The 15,258-nt window shown below is 46.0% G+C and overlaps 1 protein-coding gene across 1 annotated transcript in view; it reads right to left on the bottom strand.

Moving 5' to 3' along the window:
* Positions 1–15,258, bottom strand: part of LOC139051800 (nose resistant to fluoxetine protein 6-like) — a 96,682-nt gene that overhangs the window by 23,036 nt on the left and 58,388 nt on the right. Inside the window, exons 10-12 of the mRNA XM_070528790.1 lie at positions 13,970–14,052; positions 10,970–11,092; positions 9,683–9,803 (exon numbers count right to left, since the gene is read on the bottom strand). Coding sequence (XP_070384891.1) covers positions 9,683–9,803; positions 10,970–11,092; positions 13,970–14,052 — 327 coding nt within the window. The remainder of the gene's footprint in view (positions 1–9,682; positions 9,804–10,969; positions 11,093–13,969; positions 14,053–15,258) is intronic.

Genomic DNA, 15,258 nt, shown 5'->3' on the forward strand with positions numbered 1-15,258 from the left:
ACAGGATGAAGTAACCGGTAAATGGGAAATATACCGGGAGAAAAAGTATATGGTTCAAATACTGGTGCAAGCAAAATTAAAAGGTGAAAGTGAAAGTTGGTTGTCAGAAATACGTGAGAAAAAGAAGGCCGCACCTAGAATATTTTGGAATCACATAAAATTATTAGGCAGGAAATCAACAACAATACAACAACATATCCTAGACGAAGATGAAAACAGACTGGAAGGAGAAGCAGCAATAAATTACATCCAAAAAGTAACAGCCGAATCTTTCCAAGGCAAGGACGAGGTTGTATTTGAAGAAAAAAAGAGCATGAAAGAGACCCAAGGGGGAAAGGAGCTAGTGCTTACAAATTTAAACTGGAAGAAAGCGGAAGAGAAAATTCCTAAGCGCACAGCCACAGGGCTAGACGAGGTTCCCGTTAGGCTGATAAATGAACTGGGACCAAAAAGTAAGGAAGCTCTCGTGAAAGCAGTTGAAAAAACTTTAAAAGATAGACGAATACCAGACAGTTGGCGACAAAGTAGAATGAATTTAATTTATAAAGGTAAGGGGGAGAAAGACAGAATTCACTCGTATAGACCGTTGACCATTACATCGGTAATATACAGGCTAGCAATGCAGGCAATCAAATTAAAGCTTCAAGCATGGGCAGAAAATAATGACATTTTGGGAGAGCTTCAGAATGGCTTTAGAATAGGTAGGCGTTTGGATGATAACTTGTTTGTTCTTACTCAGTGTATTGAAATATCAAAAGCAGAAAGCAGACCGTCGTATGTGGCCTTTTTGGACATTACAGGAGCATACGACAACGTAGACCGCAGCATTTTGTGGGATATTCTGGAAGGGGAAGGCTTAGGTAACGATTGTATACAGCTTTTGAGAGAGATTTACCTAGAAAATACTGTTTGCGTTGAATGGGAAGGGATGAGGAGCGCGGAGAAAGTTCATATCAACAAGGGACTGAGGCAGGGGTGCCCTTTATCCCCGCTGCTGTTTATGATGTACATGGTGAGGATGGAGAGGGCGCTAGAAGGAAGTAATATCGGGTTTAATCTCTCATACAAACAGGCAGGTACAGTAATAGAGCAGCAACTCCCAGGTTTATTTTATGCGGACGACATTGTGTTGCTCGCAAACAAGCAAAGTGATTTACAACGTCTGGCTAATATCTGTGGACAGGAAGGCAACAATTTAGGTTTGAAATTTAGTGTTAGAAAATCAGGTGTTATTTTATTCAATGAAAACAGTGAACAGACAGTGGAGATACAGGGCCAAGAAATACCTCGGGTAACAGAATATAAATACCTTTGTATATGGATAAACGAAGGCAACGGATATATGGAAACACAGGAAAAAACCATAACAGTCAAGGGGAAGAGAAATGCAGCCATAATGAAGCACAGAGCGCTATGGGGATACAATAGGTACGAGGTCCTCCGAGGTATGTGGAAAGGGGTAATGGTTCCAGGACTTACTTTTGCAAATGCGGTTGTTTGCTTTAAATCAGGGGTACAATCAGGACTCGACGGGAACCAAAGGTCAGTGGGTCGCCTCGCATTGGGCGCTCACGGGAAGACTACAAATGAAGCTGTGCAAGGGGATATGGGCTGGACTAGTTTTGAAGTGAGGGAAGCTCGCAGTAAAATTGAGTATGAAGAACGGCTGAGGAATATGGAGGAAAGTAAATGGGCTGGGAGAGTGTTCAGGTATCTGTACAGGCAAAACATTGATTCACAGTGGAGGAAAAGAACTAGGAAGCTTACCAGCAAGTATGCGGCCTGTGGGGTGGGCAACACAGCAACAAAGAAGGTCAAGCAGAAAGTCAGAGAGGCTGAATTAATCTCATGGGTGGCGGCAATGGAAAAGAAACCTGCCATGAGTAACTACTTAAGGGGAAAAAATGAAATTAGGAAAGAAACCATTTATGATAACTCAAAGGGAAGCTCATTACTTTTCGAAGCGAGATCGGGATGCCTTAGAACACGCACGTATAAAGCGAGATATAAGAAGGAAGAAGAAGCATGTGCTTGCTGCGGTAAAGCTAGGGAAACGACGGAGCATATTTTATTAGAATGTGAAGACATCTATGCAGCGGTCGATTTAGGCACCACTGGCCTCCTTGAAGCCCTTGGGTTCAGCGGGAGCAGTGGTAAAGCAAACAGGTCCGCAATAGACATCAGTAAGAGGCGATTGGAGGATTGGTGGAGGAAAAGTGGGGAAACGACAGAGGACGGAGACGTGCAAAAGCACAGTTCGCAATAGGGTATCAGAAAATTTGGACCTGGTAGTTCATAGTGTGTTTTTTTTTCTCTCATGGGTTAACCTAGGTAGGATATTAGGCAGCATAGTAGCAAGAGCTTGGTGGCGCAAGCCACCGGCCCGTTCCAAAGGGGACGCTCATAACATCCATCCATCCATCCGTGATTGTCTGGTTTCACGCAGCGCACGATGTTGGCCCTGTGGCGAAGGACACATGACTGGAGGTGTAATTCAGTGCTACACAAATAATGAGGCAGAACAAGCGGATAGCAGAGCATGATCACGTGCTGCAACACGGTAGAAAATGGCATAGTTTCGATACCTGCGCTCTTGACTGCACGACCGTGCGAACAAGCAGACGAAGCGGAAGTACATCTCTCTTCCTTCGGTGCGAAGTAAAACAAACACATACAGACATTCCGTTTGTGTGTCTTATTATTTCTCTAAACTTCAATTCGTCAATTCAAGCAACAGAACACGCAAATAACAGATGGTGCCTTGAATATAATTCTCGAAGTCACGTGTCACCACGATCAACGCCACACTGCGGACCCGAGAACGAAGGCGCAGGGACGCGAGTACCTCGCCGTCTGGCTTTGATAGCAGCGGCCACGAGAAGGAGAAACAGCGTTCGGATTGAAATTTCAGACCCTTCACGGTGCGTAGCGATGTCATTCTTTGTAAAGGGGGGAGGAAGAAGAAGTGATCGTAGCGAGCGGCTTTAATTTCGAGCACACTGCATTTTCTATTTTATTTTCTGTGGTCTCGGCAATCAGTGACAAAGAAACTGGGGGACGTCGTACTCTGAAATGGGGGACCCCAACCGCGCCCAGCAATTGGGTCCTGAACGGCCAGTTCGTTATGCCGGTGACGTGAGTGACCGCTTCGACCCCAGCATGGTCCTGATTGAGTCATCTGATGGCTCCTCTACTGATGATATGGGATCGGACAGCGATTTTACCTTGGTGTGAAGCCGATGTCTGAAGAGAAAGATACGAAGAACATCCCCGACCCATCGCCAGGCGACGAAAAAGGCAAGTGGCAAGCAGTCATACACTATTCTATACGTACCAACAACAACAGACAACCTCAACTCACTGAACAGCTGGCAGAGCCTGTCTGAATATTTCGAACGAACTACCCATGGTCAAATATAAGAAATACGTATAAACGCTCGAAAGAACATCCTCTCGGTGCAAGTCAATACACCGACAATACTGGAGACACTGAAAAACGTCACTCAGTTGGGAAGCATCCCTGTTCGCGCATTCCCCACATACGGCAAGGAGGCGACGACAGGAAGCGACGATCTACAGCGCGGACATTGATATTACAGACACTGACCTGGCGAAACTACTATCGTCGTCGGCTCCTGTGCTCAGCTTTGACCATTTTGGACGACCGTTTTGGACACACGTCAAGGTCGGATATGTGAGGCATCCGGTACGTCTTTCATGCCGAGGCTTTTACAATGTCACAAGTGTATGAAACTTGGGCATGCTAGTGCAGTTTGCAAAGGGTGCAGTAACATGCAAACGATGTGGTGGATTTCACAGAGACAGCAATTTCAACGTTGCTACGAAGTGTCCAAATTGTTCTGGTGCCCACGACGCAACGTCAAAAGAGTGCCCAAAGATCAGGATGGAACAGGGTATTCTGAAGAAGGTGGGTAGACATCATTCCACGCACAGGGAAGCGGCAAGGGCTATCCGCCACCGCAGACGCCGTTCACGACACCGAGATCAACGGGACCGCAGTCCTCCTCGCGTAGAAGGAACGACAGCTCAAGTGCAGCATCCACCCCCTCCTCGTCTCAGGAATGAAAAAGCACATGTCTCAAAGCCTTTGTATGTTGCGAAAGTACAAGGCGACTCATCATCGGCCCAAAAAACATCGGAGACTCAGTGGCCCTCGTTACCATCAAGGCCTGCAGGAACGCCCTTATGCACCGCTCCTACACGCACTGAAGAAAATGAAAAGATGGATGACATTGACGTCACGAGAATGTTGAAAATTTTGATCGGCTCCATGCGCAGGATTCTTTCCGGCCTAAATACCCCGGCTGCCAAGGCCGCCGTGCAGCTACTTGAAGTGTTGGAACCACTCCTAGTGGTTCTTCGCTAAGCAAGTATGGCACTGATGTTTGAAGAACGGATGCGTCAATCGCTTGTTATGCAACTGAATGCTCGAGGTCTACGGGGTCGTTTGTCTGATTTTCGACAGCGGATATTTAAGTACCAATTTGCAGTATTGTTAGCTGTGAACCTCATATGGATTCTTCTTTCCGTAATTATTGATATGTCCAGATGTGATCTCGTAACGACCAAACCTCAAGCAAAGTGTTAGTTTGTATACGTCACGGTCTGGTGTATTTCAGACATGATGTCCCATCGCATACTACTAAGATTACGTATGCCTTACCACAAAACACAGATGTCACACGGTTACAGAGATTGGAGGATGCATCCACCCAAGAGCGAGGATCGATTGCTCGCACCTGATGTCTCTGCTGCAAGCATCGCAAGGTCCTCATATTGCGATTGGTGACTTTAACGCGCAGCATCCCCAGTGGGATAGCACTTCGATGAATCCTCGTGGCAAATATTTGACTTCATTGTATTCAGGGACTAAATGTGCTCAATGACGGGTCTCCTACATTTATTCGTGGCACGTCTTACAGCATTTGTCTTGACCTAACGTTTGTATCAAGGAGCCTTCTGTCTTCAGCATGCTGGTCGAAGAATCTAGAGACTCATGGTAGTGAACACCTCCCCTCTTAAGTTCACTTTAGCTCGTTTCGCCGTTCAGCCTCACGTTGCATTCGACAAACAGACTGGATTTTATTTAAGACCTCTGTCGACACCACCTGACAGAATATGACATCTCCATCCGAAATAGAGGACATTATTGCCTCTACCCTGCGGGACAAAACCAGAGAAGTCAGCATACCGAGGCACAGATCATCGGTCAACATACAATATGAGGCCCTTCGTACAATTCGTCTCCGCGCGGAACGGCGATACAGAAGAACAAAGTCACCGTTAGATCCTTCGAGCAGTCGCCGAGCTCAACGACATGTTCTTCGACATCTGGAGAAGCTTGACAGACAGCGTTGGAGGACATTCTGTGGATCCCTAGATCCAAGACAGCCTCTGTCTAAGATCTGGCGGGTCATACGAACTCTCCGGGCAACTCCACAACAAAGACACCCGTTCCGTGCGGCGGCTCTACATCAACGCCGGAGCGAATTGGAGGTAGTAGAGGACTACTGTAACCTCATTGTGAGCGCATCTAATCCAGTGACTTAATCCCTTGTCACCATCGCGCCCCCGTCACCTGATGAGCGACTCGAAGTACCGTTTACGATGCAAGAGCTTGACGCTGCGATATCGGTTTCTCGACGTTCATCGGTACCAGGACCATACGGAATCACGTACGCTGCAATCCGCCATATTGACACAGAATCACGACGTCTTCTTCTATCTTATTATAATACGACGTGGGAGGCAGCAAATGTTCCAGATAGTTGGAAATGAAGTTGCGTTGTAGCGCTGCTTAAACCGGGGAAGTGCCCTAACGAGCTTTCCTCTTACAGACTGATCGCCTTAGCCAGTTGCGTCGGTAAAGTAATGGAAAGAATGGTCTTGTCAAGGCTGGAATGGTTTCTAGCGAGAAATATTTGCTTTCCTGATTTTATGTACGGATTTCGAAGAGGTCGCTCTTGCATTGACGGTGTTATCGACTTGGTATCCACTGTTGAGAGGGAAAGAAGTCGCCGTCGGTTAGTTAGAGCTGTTTTTTGGATATTAAGGGTGCATACGACAATGTACTCCATTATGCAATCCTTGATGCACTGGAAGATTTAGACGTCGGTGGCCGGCTATATACATGGATTGTTAGCGGCCTCAGTGGCCGCACGGTGTATATGTCGACAAGTGATGGCGACACCGGACACTACCATATACATCGAGGTGTTCCACAAGGGGGAGTTCTCATTCCAACTCTTTTTAATGTTGCGTTGACTGGCCTTGCATCTGAACTTCCTAGCACGGTGAAGATTAGCACATATGCGGTCGACATATGCATATGGACATCTGGAGCCACCCGTCCTCAAATGCGTGCTATGCTTCAACGTGTAGTGAAAATCAAAACTAAGTTTCTGCGGTGCCAAGGCCTCCAACTCTCAACAGAAAAATGTTCCGTGATTACATTCACGCGAAAACAAATGACCAGGTATAAGATAACCGTTAACGGAGTCGCGATACCTACGGTTACACACCATAGATTCCTTAATTGGCTTAGTCATAGACCGGGGATTATCTTCGTCAAGACACGTCGCCGCACTGAAGTCAAAGCTAAAGAGTTTTGTTCACGTCCTTCGCGTCGTTGCAGGAACGAGATGGGGCCCCTCGGAGTCGTCATTACTCCAATTGTCCCAAGCACTAATCGTAGGGAATGTACGGTACAGCATGCCGGCGCTCTCAAGCATTGGACTTAGCAGTGTGCGCGCATTGGAGAGCATTCAAGCTCAAACATAGCGCACGTGTTTGGGCCTCTTACAATGCACGTCAACCAATGGAACAATAGTAGAAGCTCGTGCTTGTCCTGTTGGGGTATACTTGCTCTGCGAGCCTCTTCGAATGTACCTTCGCGTGTTGACCCGACACAGGCACCATCCTCTGTCATCGCTCCCTGCCAGCCACCCATGTTCTAGCTTTTCAAAGACTATATCGCGCCATCAGAGTGTTCTGCCATCAGAGTGTTCTGCCGTCACGATTTTCTCCTGCCTGTATTCCGAAAATACCCCCGTTCTGTCTAAACCTGTCGTTACATTGTAGATCCCTAGAATTACTAAAACGTCATCCGTTGCATTTATTGGCCTCAGGCAACTCACCTTGTCGCGAATTTCTGCAATGTACGGAGATACTGTACACGTGTATACCGATGGCTCTGTCACACCATATGCCTCCACTGCAGCCTTCGTCATTCCACATATGATCATCGCTCGGCGGTTTAAACTAGACCATAGCTCAACATCAACTGCCGCAGAACTTGTTTTTATCCGGCAGGCACTTCGCTTTCTCTCTGAGGAGCCTCCTCACGCATGGACGATATTCTGCGATTGCAAGCCAGCTCTTCAAACGATTGACTGTGTTTTCAGACGGGGCCCGTATTATTCCATGGCCATAGGAACTACAGAGCGCCTCGAACACGCAACTAGAAAGGGCCACAATGTCACCTTTCAGTGGATACCGTCACACTGTGGCGTGATCGGGAACGAACAGGCAGACGCTGAAGCGAAAACTGCTTTAGATAATGGTTGTGAAGTACGCATTCCGTTCTCACAAACAGACACAAACGTCCTACTTCGTCGCGTAATACGCAACCGTACGTTGGAACACTGCACCCAACCAGATAAACGACACAAGCGATTAAACAAATGGGACCAAGAAATGAAATTTCGTACGCCTCACAAGTCAAACGAAGCCACACGAGCATGGTGAACCGGATTTGCCTTGGTGCCGCATTCACCAGCCGTTATAGACATACGATAGGTGCCAGTGATACTAGCCCAAACTGTGAATACTGTGAGGTGCCAGAAAAACTTGTACATATACAAAAATAACGTACAGCGCAAAGGACAAGGACAGCGATATACGACATACACAGGGGCTGAGAAAACGACTGTGATCCCTGCACTGTGATCCCTGCATCTCGGGCTGGTTACCGTTTGGCCTTAATTTCAGCGTTAGCGGAACAGCTTCTGAGGCGCACAAAACGTGACGATCCCGCTCAATCAGGGAACTAGCGGGCTGAAAGACGCAGGTTTGCAGTGCTGCCATATGTGCATGATGTATCCCATAGGCTGAAGAAAATTGGGCAGCGTGCAGGGATCACAGTCGTTTTCTCAGCCCCGGAAAAATTGGCAAAGCTCTGTAAGCGTGTAAACGCGCCAAAATCGCATCAGAGTTGTTGTTCTGTCGGGCACAGAAAACGGTTTGTGACATGCACAACTAATGTAGTCTACCAAATTCCCCTATCTTGCGGCAGTAAACATGTAGGGCAGACGGGCAGGTGCTTAAACGATCGACTAAGAGAGCATTGTAACAACGTCCGCAGCACTGTACAAGGCCACTTGGGCATTCATTGCCGCGACTACGGCTGTGTGCCATTCTTTGAAGATACGCAAGTTTTAGCGAGACACTGCTCACAGCTCACCAGGGAAATTGTGGAAGCTGATTTCATCAGAAAACTTGGCAGTATGTGCGTTAGTGCGCCCTCAATCGCGCAGACCCCTGGTGAAGTCGCGTTTCAAAACAGATAGTAATCGTAATGCTTAACTTTTTTCAGGTGACCATGTGCTTAGTTCAATGACTTGCTGTTAGGACACCCCCTGTGAATGTCGTACATTTTCTGCGCATGCCTCTTCCTGTATATATATACACGATGTGGCAACGCAATAAAATCTTGTTGGAAGTCAGCGCTGTGTATGTCGTCTATCGCTGTCCTTGTCCTTTGCGCTGTACGTTATTTTTGATCATGAATTACCAACTAGCCCAAGCAACCACCCTAGTTGTACATATATTTTGCGTGTGTCCCACGTACTCCCAAGAACGACAGCAACTTGTCTCTTGCATTGCGACGATCCATAAGAGCCCGCTATCAGACGGGTTCCTTTTAGGTCCTTGGCCTAATGCAAACAGCGCAGTCCTGGTAACAAGTGCACTATAGCTTTTCTCCAAGCCACTGGGCTGGACGCACGGCTTTAGAGATGCCACAACTTTGTGAATTTGTATATACGCATCTCTTCCTTATACCATTATCATTCATCAGCCCTTTCCCTCCCCGTCCCTTTTCCCCAGTGTAAAGTAGCAGGCCAGAGCAAGTTATAGCTCAGGCCGACCTCTCGGCCTTTCGGTAAATAAATCTCTCTCTCCTCTTTGTAAAACCCGCCTAGGTGTCTCAGTGGTTATGGTGTTGGGATGCTGAGCACGAGGTCGCGGGATCGAATGCTGGCCATGGCGGTTGCATTTCGAGGGGGGGGGGGCGAAATGCCAAAACACCTGTGTGCTTAGATAAAGGTGCACGTTAACGAACCCCATGTAGTCGAAATTTCCGGAGTACTCTACTACGGCGTGCCTCATAATCAGAACGTGGTTTGGCACGTAAAACCCATAATTTATTTTAATTCTTTACAAACACGATCGCTGGCACACTTTGCATGCTCGGCACTACTTAGCTCAATATGGCCGGACCTGGTGAGGGGCTCATTAAGGCAACTTACGATGATTGCGTTGCACAAATATTAGCGAGCGCATCATCTGCCGCCTAAATGAAGGCACAAGAACACTGGCTCAAGTAGCTGCATTTGTTGGCTTTACAAACAGTGACGCTAGCATTGTAAAGCCCGACCCTTACCGCTGACATCTTGATGTCTCTCTTGCTCTCGATGAAGATGAGCGTGCTGCAGCCGAGGAAGAAGGTGGCACCGTGGAACGTGGGCAACATGTACACCTCGTTGAATGTGTCTGCCAGCGTTCTGTTGTGAACAACAAACAAAAACAAGATAAGGTCAATGTTTACAAGGCGAAGGAGGAGCTCATGGCGTGCAGTATAAAAATGCCACAGAACCCGTCTACTCAGTGGAGAAACAGTGCGAATAGAGTGGACGAATGGTCTTGTAACATTGATAGAATGTTACAACACACTAACATTATCCCCAACATCACTGCTGCAACGTGGTCTTGCAAACCGTTCTAGTATAAAAACATTTTTGGTGAATACATGCTCAGGGGCGTAATTCACAAAGCTCCGTCGCACATCATATTCTTTTTCATTGTCTCGACACTTTCGCTAGTATAACATGTCTCTTATGAGGACTAGCTGGACTTGAAATCAGGCGGCATGGTGAATATAGGGTAACAAGTTTTCCGGGTAGAATATCCCCTCCTTATTTCATTTTTTCTTGGTCCCTTAGTTGAAATACCAGATTAAGAATATATTTGCTTGTATTACGAGCACTGTCTTGTGAATGCGTTGACAGCTAATGATGTTCACTCTTTCGAAGAGGGGCAAAATGGACTCTCCGCAAGCTTGCTTTTTTAGTTGCGTGACGTTAGTGCAAGGACAGCAGCATTGACTATCCCAAAAGGAGGCCCATGTCGTTATGTCAACTGAAATTTAGAAAAGCCCTAGAAGAAACATTCTCCAGACTACAAAAGTGATGGACATAAATCTAAGATTTCAAGCTCCTATTTTCACCTCAAGTGAAGAATAAATATCGCCAATTTTCTTTACATGAGAATAATGTTGCGGCACAGTATACTACACCTTAAGCAACAATGAACGGAGCATGCGTCTTCAAGTTGCGCGAAATCGCATTTTGCTGGCTATCATGACATGTACGGGTACCAAGCATTCTCCAGCCAATTACAACAATCAGATTTTACTGTGCGCGAAGGAATACCCAGCAGGACGACATCATTGAGCACTCTTGTGCTCGCCTCAAAACGTTCCATCTCAACCAGCAACGACGCCATAGGCAACTGCTTGCAACCTGTTTCATTACCGAAAGCAATCGAACGCCAACGGTGACATTGTTAGACTTTACGTCGCAACCGCCCGGTCGTTTCTCAACGACGGCGACGCACAGTTAAACACGTTCAGTGCCAACGTAGGGAGTTCAGTTCAAGGCAGCGCACTCACGATATGTCGGACACGATGAGTGGAATGACGGGAACGTAGCGGCCGCTGCTCATCTGCCATGCAGAGAAGGCACAGCACCCGACGGACAGGGTGCCGAACGACCACTGCAGCCACGCGGTGCGCCTGCGTCAGCAGCAGTACAGGAAGACAGTTAGGCATACGGGACTGTTTATTCGTGCGCACACAAACAGCCTAAGTGCCTTCTAGCTTCCTGCACGAGGAATGGAAAATCAAGGACTGCTGAAACAGAACAATATATGCACGAATGCAAAAAACAAGAAAGCGACCTAATGCCGCTCCTGTTACGCTACAGTATTGCAAGGAAGCGGGCAAGCAGTCGGGTGAGAAGGACAGACACTGAGGAGCACTCGCACCAAATTTAACCGCTGGATTCAGGCTTCTCATTTTCGCCAAATAGCTTTTGCATTTTTTGGGCGCTTTCTGACTTTCACGGCTCTTCCTTGCAAAATATGACAAATTCGTTCTTTTTTTTTATTTGTGCGGCGAGCTGGTACATTGGTTTAGATTCATAAATGCCGTCGTATTGTGATATTGGAAGTACAGTGCTCACAAGTGTGGTGCTTAAGTTTTTGATGTCAACAATGTTAGGTCGTTTTATATTTTTTTTAACTTTTACTACCTTTTTCATGATTTTCGAGGAAACTATAGACCGCTGCCAAAGACATGCAGTCACGTTTAATGAATGAGATTTATCGTTACTAGCAATTATTTGCAAAAATATATTTGCAAGCAAAAGCAACTGTTTAAACGATTTCCAAACGTTTTTGAGATCTTTTGGATAATTTTCGAAGAAGCAGCTTCATTTAATTGGGCTCTCTTATCCCAAATTAATTTCTGACCACCCTGAACGTAATGGTAGCAGCACTTGGAATATTAAGAAACTCCTATCGCTTAAAATTTACCCGAACTCTGGAAGATTATGTGCATTTGCCTCTTCCATCTACGACACACACAAACAGGACGGAAGTGGTTGGGCTGAACACCACCTTCAAGGTGTGTACGGTAGCGCTATTAAAAAACGGGACAAAAGAAGATACACAGGGGCACACACAGCACCACTAACTTCCAAAAATATTTATTATCGAAAATCAGGTCGTACTTACACACTCAGCCAACATGAGTCACAGCCACGGGAACAGTTAAAATATCAGAGCGAACCATTTCTGTAAGTGATATGTTAGGCCACGCGCAAAAAATTTCAGTACTTTTTCAGGAAAAATTCAATGACGATTTGCTGACACCTGAATCCCCTAGGGCATCAATCTGCTCCGCTTCTATTATAAGTCTAGTGAGTTCGCACTTATTTCTACCGGTAATGATTGTTCATTCGAAGAGAAGGGAGCCCTTATGTTGCTTACAATGAAGGGAGGGAAAGCCATCTGATACAACTTTGTCGAATTTATTTTTGTGTTCGCGCAGTCTATCATTAATGCATCTGCCCGACTGTCCGACGTAATACTTCCAATACGATAAGGGCATAGGATATATAATTGGTGTCTTACAATCTCCAAACTTCTTCTTGTGTTTAACTTGGCAGCTAGGAGCACTTTCTTTTCTGGTATTTATTTTATTTGCCGCACAACCTAATTACTTTGTCAGGTGCAGAAAAAACCACATCCGTGTTACCTCGGCGGGCAATTTTCTTTAGGTTATGCGACAACCGGTGCATATAAGGTATCACTGTTGGTCTTTTTTTCTCGCGGTTACTATTTCCTCCCGCACGTTCAGAAGTCCCATATTGCTGCACTTGCCTAAGTATTCCCTCTACAAGTGATGCCAGAACATGATTGGGATTACCTGCTTCATGTGACCTGCTTCATGTAACCTGTTTCATCCCTATAAGGTCGACAAAGTTGCATCAGATGGGTTTCTCTCCCTTCATTGTAAGCAACATAAGGGCTCCTCTCTCTTCGAGTCAACAGCCATTACTGGCAGAAATAGGTGCGAACTCACTAGACTTATAATAGAAGCCGAGCAGATTGATGCCCTAGGTGATTCATGCGTCAGCAAATCGTCATTGGCTCTCTCTCAAAAAGAACCGAAAATTTTGCGCATGGCTTAAGGTATCACTTACAAAAATGGTTCGCTTTGATTGTTTAACTCTTCACGTGGCTGTGACTCATGTTCACTGAATGTATAAGCACGACCAGGTTTTCGATAATAAATATTGTTGGAAGTTAGCGCTGTGTGTGTCCCTGTGTGTCTTCTTTTGTCCCGTCTTTTAATCGCGCTACCGTACACCACTTGAAGATGCATTACCAACAAGCCCACATTGCAAGCCTCGTGAACACCACCACCCATTTCCGCATCATTCTGGAGCAGCGGGGGAGCTGCTGAAGTTCTGAGTGGCTGTGCTGGGGTGAGCATCAGGAAGAAACGAGCGCCCCCAGCCAATCGGCACTTCAGCAGCGGAGAAAATGGACATGTCTACCAGGTGGACACTTAAGTAATACTCCTCCACCCCCTCTTTGTGTGTAGCAGGGCATACGCCTGCCACATTTCCTGGAATAGTTTGGTAGCACATATAGTCACCACCCGCTGATCGGAGAATCATTTCACTTTCCACCCATTTCGGCTTGAGATCTTAAGTAAGAAGGGCATCGATTGCATCGAAGAACATGGGGAACTTTTACTCTACTACTGTGCTATACCGTACTGAAATATAATGTGCTGTCCTATACTGCTACTTCCCTGTAGCGTGCTTGTAGTGTGCTACACTGCACTATAGAAACGCATTTTACATGCGATTGTCGTTCTTTTTGCATCAGATTCATATGCTCCCCAAGGAAGCCTTCGTGCCACAATTTAGTTCTTCACAATGAGTGAGCGACACGAAAGCTGTGACAACATGTAGCCCTCTGCACAATAGTAGCCCTTAGATTCTGTCCAAAGTGCTTCGGTCGAATGTGCCTAGCACACCGTAGCCACGAAACTAACTCTTCGCGTGCAAAACTCATCGGCGAGGCATTGTCCACTCACCCTTTGAAGAGTAGAAGAATAATGACACAGACGAAGAACAGCTGGAAGTCGGTCGATAGGTACCACAAATGCGAAAAGCACTCCTGAGAGATGGTGAAAAAAAGAGGGAGATAAAGAATATATGCATCATTCAGTTGTGTGGTGTAAAATAGATTCCAAGCTTTTCGTAATAATAAATTATAAAACCTGTATTTCGAGGAAGCGCCTATAATTGCAATGTTGCTCAGTGGCGTGATCTTCTGGTTTACCTGCTACCACGTTTGGCACTTCCGTTGTTTTCCTGGAACATGTGGATCGGCATGAACTGCAGAGCAGCGTGCTGAAATAATGGCCGCGTTATAACGAGATATGATGTTTCTTTAGAGAAACATTGCCTTTCACGACTTCCTAACCACACAGGCAACCACACCGGTCACGCGTTGCTACCACAGAACAATCTTCGTCTATGTATGTGTCATATATGACAGGAACTATAGCATTTGAATATTTGCTTAGCGGCAGTAAAGGACACGGTGTGCTGCATGCTGACGGAGCAGGCAAACTAAGCCAGTCGTCCAGGATATTCGGGATGGTACCCAGTGTCACTTGCATTGTACTGCTGAGCTCGAGGTTATAGGTTCAATTTCGACCTTGGCGGCCGCATTCGGATGGGGTCAGAATTAAAAAATGTTCGTGTACCGAGCATTTGGTGCATGTTAAAGAGCCACAGCGGGTCAAAGTTATTCCGGAGCACCGCAATATGTTGCGCCTCATAATCAGATGGTGGCTATGGTGCGTAATTTATCCAGAATTTAATTTTTTGTTGCAGGTGGTTGCTACGTGAAAAGGCTAAATATTCAACAATTTTTAGGCAAGCTACAAATTCTTGTGGTCGAACTGCGGTAACAAAAAACCCGAGTACAGCAAATTATGCTTTGTGTCGACCATGCGAAGATTTTTTAGTGACAATAGCGCAACATAAATTTCTTATTAAAAAAAGCATATTGCCCTTCGAGCGCGTGCGACCAGCGCCATATCACCCGCAGAAAATCTTCTCTATGTTTTTTGTTTACTATTTTGCAATCAAGCGGCTGATCATGCTTTACAGCATGTTAAGAGGAAGCTTTAGGTCGGGTGCTTTTATCCAAATACATGTAAAGGGAGAATTCGTTTATCTCGGTAACCACTGCAGCAAATTTGGCGAGGTTTGTTGCATTTAAAAGAAAACTTAAAATCTGTGACTGCTGGTTTCGAATTCTCGATTTAGGTCGTCAATTTTTATTAAAAAGTACCAAAATTCGAAAATTTTC

The sequence above is a fragment of the Dermacentor albipictus genome, unplaced genomic scaffold, assembly GCF_038994185.2.
Source record: "Dermacentor albipictus isolate Rhodes 1998 colony unplaced genomic scaffold, USDA_Dalb.pri_finalv2 scaffold_14, whole genome shotgun sequence".
Lineage (NCBI taxonomy): Eukaryota > Metazoa > Arthropoda > Arachnida > Ixodida > Ixodidae > Dermacentor > Dermacentor albipictus.